The following is a 20,671-nucleotide window of genomic DNA, read 5'->3' on the forward strand; positions in this document are numbered from 1 at the left end:
GTCCGGCACCGTTAGTACACCTGTTACGGGTGCGTTTTCGTTCACCGCGGTGCTGTTGCTCCGGTTCACGCTCCGGCGTTGTGTGGCGCGACCTTTAACCCTTCCGAAGGACGGCCAACGGTTCCGCCACGGGGCAGCGCTCTTCTTCGGCCACTTTCTTGGGGTGGAATCTAAAAATATTTTTTCCTCGCGGCCGTCGTCGTTGAACCACCCACCGTTGTTTAGGGCGCTTGTGACGTGGAGCGGAGTGAATAGTGAATTGTTGTTTCCGCCGATCGTGTGGCGCTTCTGCCCACCTGGGTACACCTGGGGTGGCCAGGGGACGTCGAATTAACATGTCGAACAACTGACCGGCGGCATCATTACGTTGCAATCCGTTGTTGGCCATTACCGTATCAAACCGGCGCGCCTCGTATCTGATCCCAATATCTACGACACCCTTTTCTTCCCCTGCCGACCGACCGCAGGGCCCCGAGGGCATGAAGATTTACGTACCGCCCAGCGTGTGTGTGTGTGCCAGTGTGAAAATTGTGATCGGTGCCGCCGATAAGCCCCGTGGGCTCGGACTCTTCGTCGTCGTACAACTATAATTAAAACCAGTTGCAAGCCCGCCGACGACGTCGTCCGGTCCGGTGCGTGTGTGTGGTCGCCGCCGCGTGTGTCCGGAACATTGTGAACGTCAAATTGTATGCTCTTATCTCAACAATTACCACCGCCCCGGTGTCCGCTTGACAAATACCAGGGCAAATAGTGCCGTCGGCGGGTGTGCACATCGATCGGATCGCCTTCGGTTGTGGCCACAATTCCGCGGCCGATACTCGCGATCCATCTGGAAGAAGTAGAAGAAGAAAATCCAACTGTCCGGTCCACCGGGAAACGCACCGATCCAGAATGCCCGAGTTTTACAAGACCGAAATCAACAAAACGGAATGGGAGGTGCCGAGCAAGTACCAGATGCTGACGCCGGTCGGTAGCGGTGCTTACGGCCAGGTTTGGTACGTATCTTATCGCTTAACCTTCAACGGGGTTCGGGGATTCCTTCCGCGACTCCCAATCATTCCTCTTTTCTTGCAGACCACCGGACACCATTCTCGGGGTTTCTTGGCCAACGATTGGGGAACTGTAAAGAAGGAACACATTTAGGACCGCACGGGAGGGGAGATTAGTTTATTGTCCCCCCGCACACCCGGATCTGTTGCATAAAAACAGCTCACCCGTGGCGCGCCACGGATCATCGCTTCCGTGAGCGTTGTTTTGGTTTCGGAGAAGCGTTGGCTAACGCGTTGCTAGGAGAAGGTCAAATGTCACCACTCATCTTCCCACACACGCACACGCCGGATTGCCGCACCGGATGCTGCCTATCCCGGGATCGGATTGAATGAACGCACACGCACAGCTGCCCCGTGCTGACGTCGGCTGTCGGCGTCTCATTCAGGCCACCGTCGCTTTCCGACCGACTCTTTTTGGCGCGAGCGGGGGGCCGCACTCCCTCCGACAATCGCGCCCCGGGTTTTGTTTGCACAACAAACCGGTTTCGGCACCGCGCCGCAGGTTGACGGTGCTGGGAGCGGTATTATAATTCGGTTCCTATCCGATCGATGCGACGCAGTGCCAACTGCCAGCCACGGCAACTTCACACCAAAGTTCCACCTTTTCGGATGCAATGCCATGTGAAACATTAGAGGTTGTCGTTTGTTGAAAGGGAACCACTTTTCATGTTTTTATTTTGTGAGGTTTGTGACGTCATTGGATGCTGGGTTCAGTACCTGAGGAAACGTATCCCGAACTACATTCAGGTCACGAGTGAGGTCGTGCACCACTCCTTTCCGTGCTCTACCGGATCCCGACTCGCGGCTCCACAATAGATAGAAAAACCTACAAATTCTTTATCGAGCGCGTAATTGAAAGGAGCAAACGCGCTCGTTGATTGACCACAAAAAATCACACGAATGCACGTCTGGGCCAATCACGACGATTGTCACGATCACGATCGCATTCAAGTAGCGTACGTTTCGTACGAAACACACCCGAACAATTCGCGGCCTGAGCGCACGGTGTGGCGTTGTTGTTGAAGGGAGGCATCTTGCTCGTAACCTTGCAAATTGTCGATTGGGGCAAAAATTAACCCCCCCTCATTGCGCTGAGGTTGTCCTATTGATCCCCGCGCTCTAATGGTCTGAAACGGGAACGGCACCGACGACGATTGTTGGGTGATTGTTTTGAAATGTAGGCCGCAAAGCATGGCAGGAACAGTGTTGCAAATGCACCTCCGTCATTCGGAATAAATATGGTAGGAAAGAGGAGTTTTGCGAGCAAATGTGACGGACAGTTTTGCGGGTGCCGGATAAGATAAGATAAGGTGTGCACGACGAACGCCACTGGCACGACCGGTTCCGCGTTTGCACTGCTCTGCAGAGTGCGGGTTCGTGGAATACCGTGCATTACGCGGCCACAACAAACCGGTTTCGGCACCAGCGCAGGTTGACGGTGCTGGGAGCGGTATTGTTACGGAGCGGACCTAACGCGCGAAGGAGCGTGATCCGAAGTGATCTCGCGTTCACTTACCAGTTCTGATCTTTTTGCCAACGCCTTAAACCGTTTGTTAATCGACTCTTTTGGCCTGGGACGGACAGGGTAGATGGGTACTACTACCTGACAGTGGAGGCCTCGAGAGAAGACTGGTTTCCGACTATTAGAGTTCCGACGGAGTGGTGCAAACGATTGTAAGCAGTCAACATCCGGAGGGATCTCACTAGCGGGATCAAACGGTCCAAGAGTAAAAGACTTTAAGACCAGAGCGTTCCGTAGCCTAACGATATCTGAGTTTATTCAACAATTTCTTCGCTTTATATAGTGCGTTTTGTTATGATTAAACTATCCTTGTCTCTTTCTTTCGATGCGTCGCTTATCGTTACTGGTCGATGCTGGTCGACCTAATTTTTGGGTATATTTCCGGTCCCTTGCTGTGGCCATGCATCTCCTACGCTTATCTATCGTAATGTTTTCATTGCTCTTGCCTGCAATGTATTTTAAGATGAATGCTGGACCAGCGCGGTCCCTAGATAATTTTATGATGCAATCTGCACCCATGTTGTGGTCTCTGTTGATTCTGCTTTGTTTCTTTATGATTCTTAAGACCCATCGTTCGATCGAGTCGTATGTGTTGTGCCTAACGTTCTTACAATTCGTAGCTTATCTGTATTGCTTGTAACGCTAGGTTGGAAATCGTCGCGTTCTCAACATACCGGCCCTCGTAAAACAACCTGTTTTACAAGAAATTATTATGCGACGATAGTTTATATTTTAATTGATTTGGTTAATTTGATGAATGGTTCACATCAGTTAGTTTCGGGTAGATACATGCTCCGATTCTAGTTATGTTGACGTTCCCTGTACGTGAATGTTATTGAATTTTGTTCCTTTTGGCTTGATTATTGACACTGCTTTGGAATTTCTTCTTCCCTATCGTATCCTGTTATATCGTGCACTCACTACTTTGGGCCGTCAATCCGTCTTGCATGCAGACACTGGCAGTGATTTTTTTGCATTTTACTAGTACTCTTTTCACTATTTGCCAAGATCTCTCTACGAGCTTATTCTCTGGGGTATTTCCCTCGGTAACGGTCCCTTTAATCCACTGGCCTTATTCGTTATTTGTTTCGGTTATTATTACTATGCCGCTTCTTGATTTGGTTCGGTTTTCAAATTCTGGTCGGGTCACATTCTCGTGGTAGGTGATGGAACAACGATGTACGGCAATGTTACGCTGACGGTGGTACCCACCGCCCGTCCGACGGTCTCAGTGTGATGTGTCCCGGATGATCGTCCTTACCTCTCTGGTCCTCGCCCGTGTTGTGCAGCCGCGATGGTTGCTGTAATCCCGGCGATGGCTGTTGCTGCTTCTGCAACGGCTTGAACAGCTTCGCGAGACACATCAGGAACGCGCCGATGTCCAGTTTCTCCATTTGCTCCAATCGGCCATCGCCTACTTCACCTTTCAAGTTTAGGTCACCGTTCTCCTTGATCTCGTACATTGTCGTGAGGGCACCGGTCGCTTCTTTATTGCCCTGCCGTCGTCCGCTAACACACCCAATCGTTTCGTTCTTCTCGTCTTCCGCTACAACGGCTGCCACCGATGGTTCAGCTTCGTGATTCACTTCCAACAATTCGTCACTATCAGTGGCCGCTGCACTCCTTTTCGCTGCTGCCGTGCTCCATTTTTTCCGGAAGCGATCCGAGTTATCGGAATCCGCTTGGTTGGACTCACTCTTATCATAGCTGTTCGACTTACAACGACTGTTTGTTCTATTCTTTTTCTTTATCTTTGGAGTCGGCGATATGGCCTGTCGTTCTCGTGCTGCTGCTACTGCTTTTTTGCGTACACGTTTTTGGCGCAACTGGTTCGACGCATTACTTTGGTCATCGTAACTACTCTTGGAGGATTGATGTTCTTCTGCCTCCTTGTCCGTGTTCAGTACCTGAGAATCATCGATCGGTTCGAACATTTGCCGCAACTCCGATGGCTCCTCACTGTTATCAAAATCATTGTCACGCTGTTTCACCGACCTCCAGCCCTTCGCATTACTTTCATCAAACTCCTGGCGAGCCTCTTCTTCGCGACGATTGCGTTTTTCTTCGTCGCGACGGCGCGCTTCTTCGACAGCATGCTGTTGACGGATCGCCTCCAACCGGCGGATGGTGTCTTCGGCCCGACGGATTGTGTCTTCCTCCAATCTGCGCAGTCGTTCCTTCTCGTTGAGATCGCGCTGCCGTTCGACATACTTTTGGGCCTTGGTGTTGATGTTTTCTTCCGGCTTCGGTTCGAGGTGTAGCGACTTGTGATGTTTTTTCGTACACCTGTTTATGCCGCGCATCTCTGCTTCCTTGCATTTGTTCTGACGGTTTGCGTCATGCCGGTTTGCATAGTTGCACTGATTCACGTGGTGCTGGGTCGAGTAGTTTCGCTGATTTGAGTTCGCAAAGTTCTGCTGAGGCCTTCGATACTCTGTCATGGCTTGAGTCACTCTGGCGAATGGTTTCAGCCATTCACATAAATCGAACAAGTTCTGAACGCCTATTTGATCCATTGAGTTCAACACATATTCCATCCGTTTAACTTGGATGGAATATGGCAGCTTTCGCACTAATTCGTCAACCATTCGGTGGTCACGGAGGTATTCTTCTCTCTCCATCAACATGATGTTACTTACTGTGTTCTCGAGCGTGTTCATCATGTCCATGATCACTGTCCTGGAATCTTTTCTAATCCTCTGCAGGTCACCCAACAGTTCTCTGTATACCAGCTCCGGCCGGCCATACATTTCGTGCAGCCGCTCGATTACTCGCGGTACATTTTCACAATCGAGCATTAGCTGTTGAACGTTTCTTAATGCCGGACCGTATAACGCCTGCTGCAATCGATTTAAGTTCTCTAGGTGAGAGAATTCTCCGGCGTGCGTCGTATCGTCGAAGGCCTTGCGGAAGTTTGGCCATTCTTTAGGGTTGCCTCCGAACTTAGGTAGGCTTATCAAGGCCTGCCTCTTAAAGTAGATGGTCCAGTTTGAACCTTCTGTTTCGCCGGCTTTGGTGCTAATGTTGGCTAGCGCCTTCGTCAACTCCTGTAGTTGTTTTTCCTGGTGCGCGCAGATTTGGGCCACTAGTTCCTCGGTTGAATCTTGTGGTATCCCAGTCGCTCGTCTCAAGCGAGTCAGTTCTTCTTGGATCGCGGCACATTTTACGCACAGGAAGGTTTCCTTGGATGCGGGCTTGCGACTAAGTTTGGCGCAGGATCGGTGGAACCTTCTGTTGCACTCCAAGCAATCGACCATGTACTCTTCCTCGTCGTCCGGGTCCTCGCACAACCTACAGCTGCTGTTCGGACTCTCTTTGCGCTCGAACGACATTGTCCCTTAGGTTCCTTCACTGGTTTTTTACTTCTCACTTTCTGAGCTTTGTCTTGGCCGGTTAGCCTCCGATGTAATGCATAACCGTTGTTGGTACATTTCAGTTTGCACCCCTTGTTGGCCTATTTCAACCACTCGTTGGATACTGCTTTGGCCTGTATCAGCCTAATCTTGATCACCGTCCGTGATCGTAATCAGTGTTTCCCTTTCGGAAACTAAATGCCGTTACGGCTTGTTTGGCCTATTTCAGCCACTCTTGATCACAGTCCGTGATCGTGAATCCACGTTTCCCTTTCGGAAACTAAACATGTGACACTTTGGCCTATTTCAGCCGTTCACTACTGTTCTTATGGCGACAGCACACCAACATGTGACAATTTGGCCTATTTCATCCCGTCACGAGCTGTTCTTATGGCGACAGCACACCAACGTGAATTCGTTCACTGAAATTGTAGACCGCGCACGAGAACTCTACAATTTCCTCTCTGGAGCCACCATTTGTTACGGAGCGGACCTAACGCGCGAAGGAGCGTGATCCGAAGTGATCTCGCGTTCACTTACCAGTTCTGATCTTTTTGCCAACGCCTTAAACCGTTTGTTAATCGACTCTTTTGGCCTGGGACGGACAGGGTAGATGGGTACTACTACCTGACAGTGGAGGCCTCGAGAGAAGACTGGTTTCCGACTATTAGAGTTCCGACGGAGTGGTGCAAACGATTGTAAGCAGTCAACATCCGGAGGGATCTCACTAGCGGGATCAAACGGTCCAAGAGTAAAAGACTTTAAGACCAGAGCGTTCCGTAGCCTAACGATATCTGAGTTTATTCAACAATTTCTTCGCTTTATATAGTGCGTTTTGTTATGATTAAACTATCCTTGTCTCTTTCTTTCGATGCGTCGCTTATCGTTACTGGTCGATGCTGGTCGACCTAATTTTTGGGTATATTTCCGGTCCCTTGCTGTGGCCATGCATCTCCTACGCTTATCTATCGTAATGTTTTCATTGCTCTTGCCTGCAATGTATTTTAAGATGAATGCTGGACCAGCGCGGTCCCTAGATAATTTTATGATGCAATCTGCACCCATGTTGTGGTCTCTGTGATTCTGCTTTGTTTCTTTATGATTCTTAAGACCCATCGTTCGATCGAGTCGTATGTGTTGTGCCTAACGTTCTTACAATTCGTAGCTTATCTGTATTGCTTGTAACGCTAGGTTGGAAATCGTCGCGTTCTCAACAGGTATTATAATTCGGTTCCTATCCGATCGATGCGACGCAGTGCCAACTGCCAGCCACGGCAACTTCACACCAAAGTTCCACCGTTTCGGATGCAATGCCATGTGAAACATTAGAGGTTGTCGTTTGTTGAAAGGGAACCACTTTTCATGTTTTTATTTTGTGAGGTTTGTGACGTCATTGGATGCTGGGTTCTGTTTCACGGGAAATAACATAGAAGCAACCTGAGGAAACGTATCCCGAACTACATTCAGGTCACGAGTGAGGTCGTGCACCACTCCTTTCCGTGCTCTACCGGATCCCGACTCGCGGCTCCACAATAGATAGAAAAACCTACAAATTCTTTATCGAGCGCGTAATTGAAAGGAGCAAACGCGCTCGTTGATTGACCACAAAAAATCACACGAATGCACGTCGGGGCCAATCACGACGATTGTCACGATCACGATCGCATTCAAGTAGCATACGTTTCGTACGAAACACACCCGAACAATTCGCGGCCTGAGCGCACGGTGTGGCGTTGTTGTTGAAGGGGGGCATCTTGCTCGTAACCTTGCAAATTGTCGATTGGGGCAAAAATTAACCCGAGGGGGGGCGCTGAGGTTGTCCTATTGATCCCCGCGCTCTAATGGTTTGAAACGGGAACGGCACCGACGACGATTGTTGGGTGATTGTTTTGAAATGTAGGCCGCAAAGCATGGCAGGAGCAGTGTTGCAAATGCACCTCCGTCATTCGGAATAAATATGGTAGGAAAGAGGAGTTTTGCGAGCAAATGTGACGGACAGTTTTGCGGGTGCCGGATAAGATAAGATAAGGTGTGCACGACGAACGCCACTGGCACGACCGGTTCCGCGTTTGCACCGCTCTGCAGAATGCGGGTTCGTGGAATACCTTGCATTACGCGGCCAAGATAATGTCTCCCATTTCCGCTGCTTCCGCCCATCGATGACGCCACGGAAGGCTGTGGAGGGCTGCGCAGCTATTGAAGGTTTTTTGCAGCACCATTTGAATGAGTCGAAGAGGATTCGATCTCGTAAAGGAACTGAAACCATCGTTGATCCGGTATAAACCGCAGTAGCTCAGGCAGATTGGTTTCTCGAAAGCACGTTATTCACTACTGAGCACATTGTCTATCAACAACATTTCGACCCTTTGGAAAATTTAGAAAATGACAAGCAAGAACACCAGAGAACACAGGATAACATACGGTAACTTATTCGAACGTTACTTGTCGGGCACTACAACCCCCGAGCGGTTCTCGTCTGTACAATAGACTCCATAGACTTATTATTAGCCTCTATGCTGTAATAAAATAGCCACAATTCCAATTTCACAATTAAACAGCCTACAGTCGAAGTTTGAAACAATATCAAACCAAAAATTCTTGTGATTTAACCCAGAACAAAGTTTAAAAACTTTCCAAATGACAAGCATCCAGTAATTGGCACAAATAAAATGGTGTTAACATTCAATTCACCGTCCGACCGGTTGCCATCCGGACGTTTAAGTCCTCTCCGCTTGTCTGTTTCCGAATGTACTTCTACTCCATTCATGGAAGGTGTTAAACGAGATTTGAAGTACGGCGGAAGCATCCCCCCCCCCCCCCGCGGTCACCCGATGTGCTTTGCTGATAATTTAATCGCAATTTATTTGCATGTTCAGGAAACGGTAAACAGCGATGTCATCGTGGTCCGGGAATGCTGATGTTTGTCAGTTGATAGCCCCCCACCGATAAGACAGAACCCACGATGCTCGGTAATACATGTTCCGCGCCAGTTGCAATTGCTAAATGGTTACAAACTGTAACACGGTGGCGTTTACAGTGCACCACCCCGTCTAACTTCGGATGATCAACAATCAAGATCGGATCTTTCTTGTGACCGCTCAATGTTATGTTGGGCGCAAGTGAATTGTGCATTATTGTGCCTGATTGATTGATTTAAATCAATCTTCGATACGCTGCACAGATTGTCGGATGACATATTGACAAAAATTGGATACAAAGACTTTCAGTTTGCAGCTCGCCACAATCGCAAACCCAAATCCAAGACTTTGTATTTGTGATTTGTTGTGGGTTTCAAGGCCAAACATTGTTGTTCCCCAGAACGGCTAAGTCACCTTCAAATAAAGCCGTCCCGGTACTAACAACACGATCGGTCGCTAGACCGATCTAGAATCTTGTTACCGAACCTTTCCGTCATCAGTTAAGGAATTCACGGGACCATTCTTAAACGTATAGACTCGGCATAATGTTCCTGTGCGCTAGTACTTTTCGATCCCAACCTACCTGCACCGCTATTGGAGGTAAAAAGTTGTTTCGAACAACATTTTGTACAATTGTCAATAGGCAAACAGTATCTGGTTTTCCTCTGTTTCGCTGTCGGTTTTTGTGCTCCATCCCCGATAAACAACTGTTGTGAAGGAACGACGCGGTTTGGCAAGGTGTGAATAATTAGCGGTTGGCCCACCGCGTTTCTGGTTCGTTTTACTTGACGAGCGAAGCAAAATCGTTCTTGCTTGCGATGGTCACGTTCCGGCGTCCTAGCCGACCAGAGCACACCAGCAGCTCGCCTCGAGACTCGATCGGGGAGCATACTTTATCTTTCTTGAATTGAATCTTCACGCGGAGCTCGCGCGCTTGGGTTACTAAAAATAAATCTCTCTCCGACCGCGACCGGACCGCGATTTCTCGTTTTGTTTATATCGTGTGCGCGGCAGGGGAGCACCCGGTTACCGGTAATAATATTGTGTGCAGTTCTTAAATCGTCCGCAGCAAAGGGACTACCGTGTCCGGCCCTTCGGTGGTCGGACACGCTTTTCCGGAAACACAGCGATCTCGGTAACCGATCCCGGGCCGGGCCGGGCCGGATCGTGGCCACGAGGGCGATGAGCGTCAGATAAATGTGTCTTCGCGCGGATCGTTACGAAGACGGGGTGCTCTCTGGGGTGCAAATTTAGTCGTTTAAGAAAACAAATGGTTACCGTCGGATGGATGCAATTACTTTTAACGAAGCAGCCCCGTCCGTTCGGTGGCCAATTCGACTGTGTCTGTACGTACCATTAGTGTCGCCTTTTTATCTTATCTCTACTGGCTCTACTGGTTGTACTTTGTTCCTGAAATTTAAGCAGAATTCATTCGTTTAATTTTTGTCATATTGTCCTCTGTGAAGCTGTAAGACTTTCGTTCTTTGGTACAATTTTTCAGACTTGCTATACCTTACTCTTAATTAGATCACGGACATTGCGCTCACTGTTCAAGGTATCACACATTCAAATCGTCTTAAAAGTAAAAGTTCAAAATCGTTTCCATTCTGTTCGACTTCTTTGATTTAATGGACAACCCCCTTGTTTTAAAAAAAAACCTTAGAGTGGCATTGGGATAAAAGAAATGTCTATTGGCAAGGTATCCAAAGCCGCCGAAGCCGTCCCCGAAGAGTTTTCCCCCTCAAGCGCCACCATAATACACGATCGACAGTTGCCTCCAACACCTCCTGTCACTACTAATTCGTCAAAATCGGTCCGTTCGTTTCAGCTCGGCCATGGACACGGAGCACAACGTGAAGGTGGCCATCAAGAAACTGGCCCGCCCGTTCCAGTCGGCGGTCCACGCCAAGCGGACCTACCGCGAGCTGCGCATGCTGAAGCACATGAACCACGAGAACATTATCGGGCTGCTGGACGTGTTCCATCCCGGCGGCAACACCCTGGAGTCCTTCCAGCAGGTTTACCTGGTCACACACCTGATGGGAGCCGACCTAAACAACATCATCCGCACCCAGCGCCTCTCGGACGAGCACGTCCAGTTCCTCGTCTACCAGATACTGCGCGGCCTGAAGTACATCCACAGTGCCGGTATCATACACCGGGTAGGTGCCCCCTCCGACCGGGCCATGAAACGTTTATGGCGCGCCATTAATCATCGGATCTTGCGTGTCGAATGACGGCGCCCTAAAACGGAGTAGTTTATGGCCACAACACCGCTCTATGTCGCTCTCTGTGTTGTGGCCCACGGGGGTGACAAGAAACGGTTCCTCGACAGCAGAAAACTACAGTTCCGACCTCACAAAAAATTCAACAAAATTCTGAAATTTGTTTAGGGTTTCGTTAGAAGTGTTTTACACGGACGCGGCGGAGACCTATGCCCTGTTTTTGTCACACACTGTAAAGTGCTCTACGGAGATTTGCTGGTTCCGTGGGCGTAATTTAAAAAATCGATTTAAATGGTCCGAAGTCACAACGACTTTTGGTCTCGTTCATTCATTCTGGCTCGCTCACTCTCTTTTAGGACCTGAAACCGTCCAACATTGCCGTGAACGAGGACTGCGAGCTGAAGATACTGGACTTTGGGCTAGCGCGCCCGACCGAGAACGAAATGACCGGCTACGTGGCGACCCGTTGGTACCGGGCCCCGGAAATTATGCTCAACTGGATGCACTACAACCAGACGGTGGACATCTGGTCGGTCGGCTGCATCATGGCGGAGCTGCTGACCAGCCGGACACTGTTCCCCGGCACGGACCGTATCCTTTTCCGACAATACATACGTGTGGGGGGTGGCAACGAGCGCCAGGCCAATCTATTGCCACACCTCGCTCACTATCGCACGTTGTACACCTATCTTGTGTGTGTGTGCTGCTTCCGTTTTCGTTTGCTTTCGGTGAGGGCATAACAACGATCTCCCGGTCCCTTTCCGCGCCGTAATATTGCTTTTTAGATATCGTTTGTCCGGCCAGTGGTTGCTTATGTAGGTGCCATTATTATCGCGCCCGACACCTTCTGGGGTCCCTTCACTAACATCTTGCTAACTCAACCCGCCACCACAACCTACGTCGCGTTCCGTTCTTGGTTTTTCGTAATTTTCTTTCACTCGCAACCAATCGATTCTACCGCGGGGCCCCGCTACCATTTCGCAACGCAACAAACCAACCCACCACCACATTTTTACAGACATCCATCAGCTAAACCTTATCATGGAGATACTCGGCACACCGAACGATGAGTTTATGGCGAAAATCTCCTCGGAAAGTGTGAGTAGCCCACTCTAGAGTGTATGTTATGTTCGTGGTTTTGTATTTCTTAGTTCGGGTTATCCGTTATCAACTGACTAACATTGTGTAGGTGCGTTCCCTTATCAAACTGTTTGTTGATCGTTTAGTTTCTTACACCTAAGATTAGGATAAGGCCGCAACTGCAAAGCGTCGAAACAAACGGTACACAATTTAAATTTCTCGTCAAAGCAAAGTTGGTTGCTTCACAATATTCAATTTAGCCCTCGTGCCGAAGAGTGGCGCTCGGTAAAGAGAGATAATTATCGAAAGTAGTGTACCTCTTTTTGCACAATTACAAGTCTGCATTTTGAACTTACTCTACTTACATCATTACTCGCGGGCTCCCTCCTCAAGTGGACCAAGTACGACCGGTGGACTTGCGATGATTAACCCGCTTTTTTGCAATGCATCCATCATACGATCGTCACGAGAGCAGCAGATCACCACTTTGGAGCGCTTGTCTGGTGGCAGGCTTGTGATTAGCAAGTCCATTAGCTCCGTGACTCAGCGAGGAGTTCGAAGGGTCGCGCCGATCTGTCCGACCCTCTCGAGGGGGCAGGCAAACGAGTAGATCTTTTTTCTCCACAGCCAGCAATATTTCGTCACTACCATCCGAGCCGGGCTAACAGTAGCGTCTTGTTGGTACGACGGGATTTGTAAGACAGTTTACTGATAAGTGAAGGAAAGTCGCATTTCTGCGCACACCGAAAAAAGTAGTCTTCATCGAGATTACAATCCGACTGAGGCACGGTTCAAAAGTAGATTAGTTTGAGTCTTTCCTGTTCTAAACATGTTGTAACTCTACTGACTTGGGCAGAGCTACGAGGCAGCGGTAATGCCATATGACAGTTTCCAATAAGTGGCAATCCTGCCAATCACTTACCGATCCAACAATATGCCCCCGCGTTTAACGTACCTCCGCTAGTCGAGTGCATTTACTCAAGTGTGCAATTGTGACATTTCTCGTTCGTCGTCGCGCGTGTTCCGTGCGCTGTTTGATTGACTCACAGCGCACCTCCGCGGGTCTAGCTCGAACCAGACGATGAGACAGAGGAGGATCGCGGCTTGATATCCAATTCGAACTACATTCTGCAGATTCCAGCATACTGCTGTTGCTACCAGTTTGCGGCAACCGGCTACTTTATGGCCAGACACATTTCAATGAGACGGGTTTGCCATTCCACGCCGACGACCGACCGGTAGCCGCCACCGGTAAACGGTTTTTACTATAATCGTCGTCCGCCGACCGGTGTTTTAATAGCGTTCCCTGCGATCCTCTAGCGTGTGCGTAAGGATGGAAAAATTGCGAAAATGTCTGGTGGGTTTTTCTTCAGACACATCCACGGTCCCTATCTTCGGAGACGCACGCCGTATATGCTGCTGCAAACGAAAGAGGCGCTCTATTGGATTGATGTCGCTGGATTGCTTTTCCTCGATCGCCGTAAGGAGGTACCTGGTTTTGTGCGGACCACGGAACGGGGGTTCTCATATCATCATTCCATTCCGGCACCTTCGGCGCCAGTTTCCATTGACCGTGAGGCTCTCTAGGGACCCTGGACACTGATGCCCATAGAAGCCGTATGGTCTTGATTAAGACATTATCTGTCATATCTAGGGACGGGTAATGTAGGATGGACATGTGGCTGTATTCACACTGATCACACTGATGATATATTCAATTTGTTCATAAGGACTGCTAATACCTCCATGTTTGAGATAAAAGTGCATGAACAATTCTATTACAGATATCCGCATGTCTAATTCTGTAGCCTTTTGGGTTGATTTCCTCAAAAAGATGCCATCGATCAACCATCCGCAACACAATAAATAAGATTTTCTCGATTGCAATTGACCCCCAGTGTAAAATTTCAAAAAAAGAAGTTAGTTTATGCCGAAACCCGGGATTGAACCGGGGACCTTTAGATCTTCAGTCTAACGCTCTCCCAACTGAGCTATTTCGGCGGGTGGGGATGGGGTGTGTGTTATAAGTGGATTCATGACATGCTGAAGCTGCACAACATACGTTAGCTACTTGTTTAGATAAAGAATAGCATATGGTTGAGCAAGCAACATGTTTGTCATTCGAAATTAGGTTCCATCTGGAAGTAGTAGCTTTTAGTGATAATATAACGCTAATTACTACAGACGGTGTTTCTAGAGTTCACTATTTGAAAGCGGACGTAGTGCCCCACACTGTGAACTGCCTAATGCCTATGACCATTTATCATCATTCTCCTGTAACTTAATAGTAGATGTTGTAGCATTGAATACATACAACTTTGTCACCTCCAATAGATGAAAACCAGTAATAACATCAGTAAACACTGTTTCAAGTATTGTGACATGTTTCTGCGAACATTCATAGCAGCGATTTTAACAAAAATCTAAATTCACAGAGTGCTACGAATGTGTAGAAAAAAAACTCGAAAGCTGCAGAGGAATGTGCATAATAAAAAAGGAGTTTGATTTTTGTTGTGCCGAAACCCGGGATTGAACCGGGGACCTTTAGATCTTCAGTCTAACGCTCTCCCAACTGAGCTATTTCGGCAGATGGGTAGTGGCTGTTTACAGCCATACACATTGTGCACTTGCAGTCCCGCTTGATAACACATTGTTTTCTTTTTACTTTGGTATGGTTTTTGCTTAATGTTTGCACTTTTATCAAAACCCCAAACAGTTGACAATTATTACCCTCGCTTTTACACTAGCATTTGGGACCAAAAATCAAATTTTTAGCAATCAAACCACTGTTTTCACAAAAACATCTAGTTTCTGATGGAAGGATAATTGTTTTTACAAATACATCCGTCTTTTAACAAGAGACTCAAACAAAAAGAAGGTTAGCAATCAAGAGTACAAGCAGACGATCAATGAGAGAAATTACAACTCTAGTAATGTAAGCTGTCAGCTTTCATGTAGGCCAAATGAAAAGGCATAAAAATTTCCCCAAACGTCTTTTCTACTAAAAATATTTATAGCTCATGTTTGTTAGTTGTTAGATAAGACTCAGCCCATTATTAAAAAAATAATTGTTTTTGGAATGATGTTGAAGTTAGAATTGTAACTTTTTTAAACCGAACTGAACCGTACACTTAAAGCTGGTAAACACAATCAAAAACAAAAAATCTGAACAGAAAAAACACAAAAAGTAGTATTTTCGTTGCCGAAACCCGGGATTGAACCGGGGACCTTTAGATCTTCAGTCTAACGCTCTCCCAACTGAGCTATTTCGGCAGTCAAGAAGGGGGGCCGCTGTGATAATACTGGTGGCACTGGTCTTCTTCTTGTGACATAAGTGAATCATCAGAGTACACAGGGCGATCTTGACTGAAAGAAACAGACTAACAATGATGAAAGGTAGTATCCGTAATAACAGTCAGTAAACATTTTTACAATCATTGGGCCTTAGTACTTTTTGCTAACTCGTTCTTTACTAATTTACTACTCAACTTACATGCATGTGAAGTAGTAAGCATAAGACTATTTGAAGTTGGAAACCTTAACTTTAAAACCTTTGTTCAATCAAACACACCTTGCTTAACGTGCTGCACTATCATTTGTGTTGGCACACAATTGTTCTGTAAATGCTGACGGAAACTATTGACGCCGCTGACGACAATGACGACGACACGGTAACCTGGAATTGCCTGGGCTCAGATATTGACCACCTAACCCGCGTTATGTTTTTCTGCGGTACACCCAACGATGAGCTGATGCAAAAGATCACGAGTGAAGAGGTAGAGCAAAGGGTATAGGCGAATCGCGGTGCAGAGTTTATGAGCGAAATAATAATTAGCATAACTTGTGACTATACATTCGATGGCGAGTAACATAAAATCAATGTTTCTTCTTTCAGGCCCGCCATTACATTCGATCGCTACCGCGCACAGAGAAGCGTAATTTCACGGATGTGTTCCGCGGAGCGAATTCTCTGGCCATCGATTTGCTGGAGAAAATGTTGGAGCTCGATGCCGACAAACGGATAACGGCCGAGCAAGCATTGGCCCATCAGTAAGTATTTCGAACTGACACCAGAAACGCATTACTTGCCAATTACCCACCGTATGCATCGCCGTGTTTTAGGTATCTAGAAAAGTACGCGGATCCATCGGATGAGCCGACATCGTCGCTATACGATCAAAGCTTCGAAGATATGGATCTACCCGTCGAACGGTGGAAGGGTATGCTTCTGCGAAATCCAAGTGTACCGGTCCGTTGCTAATTGTGTTTATTTCCTACAGAACTTGTCTTCGAGGAGGTGCTGAACTTTGTGCCTCAACAGCACGCGCACATCGGGGGCGACGCACAATCGTAAGACCTTTGCGGAAGTTGAAGATGCACATCCGTCCATCGACAGCAGACGTCATGGTTCCCAGTACGCAAACAAACTATCCAAACACGCGTGCCTCCCGGAGGGCTGTCGACGAAGGACGTCCAGCTGTTTCATTGATAAGTTATTGTGCTAGAGTGTTCAAATTTAAATAAATAATGCGTTGTTTGCCAGAGGAAAGCGAAACACAGCTTTGGCCGAGAGAGAAAGAGAGTACCTCATAAGATTGAGGCTCTTGGAAAGATTAGAGTGATTGAGCGAAACGTTAAAACAGGTAACTTTTACAAATTCCTTAATAATTGTACTAAGTTGTCGAAGCATAACTAGGGCAGACAAGAATGAAGGTATTACTCGCGATGATGGAAAGAGCGCAGGAAAGTTGCCTCAGTCGGCAACCGGAAACAATCAAACAACGACGAGAGCCGCTTGGTGGACAAGCAGGATAATAAACTAATCAATATTGAAAACAAAGGCACTCCTCCATTTATATTCATAATGGCCTTCTGCTGGTGGCGAATGCCCTTTTTATTGGTGTATTGAAATGGGTTGTTGGGCAACAAAAGTAGGAAGATTTCCTTCCTCCAGGCAGTTGCTAAAGTGTAGTTGCGAATAAACATAACACAATTTGATACGAATAAACAAATAAACAAACAACGTTAGATTGTAATGGAAACCATGTTCTAATAGTATTGTTGAAAATAAACCGTTACACCGATTTATGGAATGTAAATTGACTGTATTTTTGCCTCATTTCATTCTCATTTCTCGATTATCCGACGTTTCGGATGGATCGGACTTCCTGGTGACGTGTCGGATAGGTTTCCCTTCCGCTTCGCTCGTTGGATACATGGCAAAACTCGCACCAGCTGAATTTGGTTCATATTGCTTGAAAACTGGTGTACTTGCGGCGCATCAGGATCAACGGATCCATCGACGCAAGGCTCGGCGTCAGCGATCCACCCCGAAGTTGTCGCTGCTAAGGGATTACCGTTTCGATACGAGTCCATCACCTCCTCCGCCGCCTAAGTAAAATTATAAAATTTAAAATTATATAAGTTAACATTATATAATTAAGTATGTTGATAACATTCTAGTACAGGTTTTAGAATCACCTTGTCATTAAGTTTCCGTAGTGTAGTGGTTATCACGTCTGCTTCACACGCAGAAGGTCCCCGGTTCGAACCCGGGCGGAAACACGAAATATAGAAATCTTTTTTAAAATTTTCATCAAAACAATTTTTTTCAATTGTTAAAAGAAACGATAGACCTGAGGTTTGTGCATTTTAAGGATAGTTTTATTTTCTTCTACAAATGGTTTACAGTATGCAAATTAGGTGGAGTGACAGATCCAGAAGCGATTGGTAACCTTTTCAGGAGTTTCAAGAGGTCAAGAGTGTGTATTGTTCCTGCTTTCACTTCAGTTTTTCCTTCCTTGCTGATGATCGTCGTCCTCCGTGTTGTGTTGTGTATCTTTAGTTGTTTGGACCATCCACTGCCGTAATAGCAATGCTGGATATAGATATATGTTGTCCTGTAGCAGCACCCAGAGGATGTGTGGACATTGCGTAAAGCTATCGACAAAGCGTCCCCGTTCCCCATAGTGGGGGCTAATGGGAGGAGCATTATTATTCGTCAGCATAACTTCCGGTGACTGTAGCCCTTAAACCTGTCAGCATGCTGGAAGGAGTGACTACTGAAAGCGATAAGAGGACAGTAATGGGTTAAGGTCCCCAAAATCATTACTATAAAATCCCTCGCTTTTCAACAAATTCTTAACCTTTCCCTAGTTCTAGACATTCTGATCGTAGCACGGAACCTCAGGAGAGGTTGCCGTTGGCCGATCACCTAGCTGGTTATTATCACACGCATTTTCTTGACGCTTCTGCCACATGTTCTGTCTTACAGAATCTTACTGTTAGGATATAGGTTATGCCTCAACTAGTGTATTACTTAGTGGGCTTGAGAATAGTGGCTGCTCTAGCCGACCTACAGGGACAATCTACAGGATAAAGAGTGATGTGGTTTGTACTTTCGTTAAGCTGTGTAGTTTTGCATACCGCTGCCCTTTTTAACGGATTATTATGGTATTTAGTGGCCGCATCTCTGCAAAAGCCAAACGGAACTGGTCAAAGCACTGGCTATAGAGGACTGGCTAAAGGTTGGGAGAGAGTAATAATTATGCGACTATCGAGTGGTTTACTTCAGCCATGAATATCGATCTACCGGTCACATCGAGCCGTTGGGGTTGCTTACTCCTTGTCGCCCATCACAGGTACTTGGAACAGTAGCTTGTTGATGGCCTGGGACATCTTGGACGGTTTCTTTGGCTCCATTTGGTCGCCCTGTTGGCCACCTTTCAGTAGCCAGTAACCGAGAAGACCGACCACGGCCGCAGTTTGCAGCAGTTGGTAGAAAAATGCGTTCTCCTGCTGGACGACCATCAATTTATCCTCGTATTCGACGTCTCGGGCGTCCCAGGTGTTTACTCTTTCGAATCGCTCACGACGTTCTTCGGTGGGGACAACGCGTTCACGCCTTTCCTGCTCTCTGCTATCTTCTCGCTCCCGACGACTATCAGCTTGTTCCCGGTCGTTATCCCGACGATCCTCACGGCGTTCAGACGCCTCACGACGATTCTCACTCCTTTCCTGACGCTCATTTTCTCGACGATCCTCACGGCGTTCAGACGCCTCGCGGCGATTCTCACTCCTATCTTGACGCTCATTTTCACGACGTTCAGACGACTCACGACGATTCTCACTCCTATTCAGACGTTCCACTTCACGGCGACCAGCTCTTTCATTTCGTCGCTCATCGGAGCGGCGCGTTTCCTCCCGACTTCGTTCCTGTTCCGACTCGCAACGTTCCCGTTCTTGGCGATCCTCACGACGTCCGACGGACGCACGATCCGTGCGTTCAATGCGTGCCCGTTCACTCCGATCGGCATCCACAACTCGACGGGCTTCTTCCCGACGTTCCGGCTCGTCACGACGATCCGCACGAACCCTCTGCTCGTCCAGGCGCTCCATGCGATCCTCCCGTCGTCGGTCCGCATCAAGCCGTCCTTCTTCACGGCGATCGGCACGATCACGGACCAGCATTCGGTTGTCACGAATTTCACGGCGCTCTTCAAGACGCTCCACACCACGGCGCTCGTCCGAATGATCGTGCCTGGGTTTGAGGTTTGCCTCCCGATTGAACAGCAGCAGCCGTTGCTCTTGATCCTGATCCAACCGGTCGATACGACGATCCGAGTAGTGTCGTCTCTCGGACACCTCATCGACACACTCGTCTCCCACCGTACCAACTCGCTCGTTGGCCATTGTCACACTGCGAACGGTCGCTACTAGTCCGATGCACACCACCATAAATATGGTGCCCCGTTTGGCTGCCATTCCCATGTAGCTGGTACCCATTTTCGGTCAAGTATCGGTCACGACTTCACTTTAGTGAATTTAGGACAGAACTACAACACTAGCTGGAAACAAGTCAGGGGATTTGTAAGTAACCAGACGAGGACACTTCTCCGGTGAAACTGTACCTATCACAGCAAACGACATCCATTTTATAGCCACGCAACTAGCCGCAGCTTCCTGCTGGATCCTTCGGTTCCTGCGGACGACCGCATTCGCCGTAGGTGGCGTTGTTTGAAAAATTACATTTAAACTTCAATTTCACACTTCACCAGCTGCAATTGTGACCGTGGTAGGCTGGCCGTGCCGTGACGTCGGGACTCCCGCCTGGTGTTTCATTGATAACATTTTCCTCGCTGCTGCGACACACAGTGAATCGAAACTGGTAAACCATCAATGGCAAATGTGCGATAAAAAAGGTTACGCACCCAAGATGGTGTCCACGTGGGTGAGAAAACCGAAACGGTGGACGCAATCGAAATTGAGGATGGAGGCGCACGACGGCGGCATTCATTCGCCTCGGTTGGTGCCTCGGTCTGCTACGGGACTGATAAGAACCAATCGACGCAAATTGATTGTCCCCAAATTGCATTATCCTAGCGCCCGCAGCTCCATTCAACACGGATTGTGGTGACGTCAGCCGCCGTTGCAGTAGAAACATCCTTTTTTCTTTCTTGATCGGAGCCTATAATCGGTTTGAAGTGATTTCGTGTCGGTTGCGGTCCTAGAATGGCGCCCATAT

At 47.9% G+C, this 20,671-nt stretch overlaps 2 protein-coding genes and 4 non-coding genes across 9 annotated transcripts; 2 read left to right on the forward strand and 4 right to left on the reverse strand.

Moving 5' to 3' along the window:
- The first annotated feature begins 617 nt into the window (after positions 1-617).
- Positions 618-17,226, forward strand: LOC128267931 (mitogen-activated protein kinase p38b-like). 4 transcript variants are annotated; one of them, XM_053004891.1, is made up of 7 exons: positions 618-995; positions 10,671-11,004; positions 11,424-11,658; positions 12,086-12,165; positions 16,043-16,197; positions 16,270-16,367; positions 16,428-17,226. In XM_053004891.1, the coding sequence occupies exons 1-7, from the start codon at positions 892-894 to the stop codon at positions 16,499-16,501; spliced, it is 1,080 nt and encodes a 359-aa protein (XP_052860851.1). In that variant the 5' UTR covers positions 618-891; the 3' UTR covers positions 16,502-17,226. The 4 variants fall into 4 exon arrangements, with proteins under 4 accessions (XP_052860851.1, XP_052860852.1, XP_052860854.1 ...); XM_053004892.1 differs by lacking the exon at positions 12,086-12,165 and adding an exon at positions 15,844-15,923; XM_053004894.1 differs by lacking the exon at positions 618-995 and adding an exon at positions 9,390-9,442.
- Trnaf-gaa (transfer RNA phenylalanine (anticodon GAA)) lies at positions 14,076-14,148 on the reverse strand. Its single transcript has one exon. It is a non-coding gene; the product is annotated as a tRNA-Phe (tRNA).
- On the reverse strand, positions 14,662-14,734 carry Trnaf-gaa (transfer RNA phenylalanine (anticodon GAA)). Its single transcript has one exon. It is a non-coding gene; the product is annotated as a tRNA-Phe (tRNA).
- Positions 15,348-15,420, reverse strand: Trnaf-gaa (transfer RNA phenylalanine (anticodon GAA)). Its single transcript has one exon. It is a non-coding gene; the product is annotated as a tRNA-Phe (tRNA).
- A 413-nt stretch (positions 17,227-17,639) lies between the features above and the next one.
- Trnav-cac (transfer RNA valine (anticodon CAC)) lies at positions 17,640-17,712 on the forward strand. The gene has a single exon. It is a non-coding gene; the product is annotated as a tRNA-Val (tRNA).
- An 87-nt stretch (positions 17,713-17,799) lies between these two features.
- LOC128269027 (histone-lysine N-methyltransferase, H3 lysine-79 specific-like) lies at positions 17,800-20,038 on the reverse strand. Its single transcript, XM_053006363.1, has one exon. The coding sequence runs from the start codon at positions 19,930-19,932 to the stop codon at positions 18,766-18,768; it is 1,167 nt and encodes a 388-aa protein (XP_052862323.1). The 5' UTR covers positions 19,933-20,038; the 3' UTR covers positions 17,800-18,765.
- Between the last annotated feature and the right edge of the window lie 633 nt (positions 20,039-20,671).

This window comes from Anopheles cruzii, chromosome 2, assembly GCF_943734635.1.
Source record: "Anopheles cruzii chromosome 2, idAnoCruzAS_RS32_06, whole genome shotgun sequence".
NCBI classification, from domain to species: Eukaryota; Metazoa; Arthropoda; class Insecta; order Diptera; family Culicidae; genus Anopheles; species Anopheles cruzii.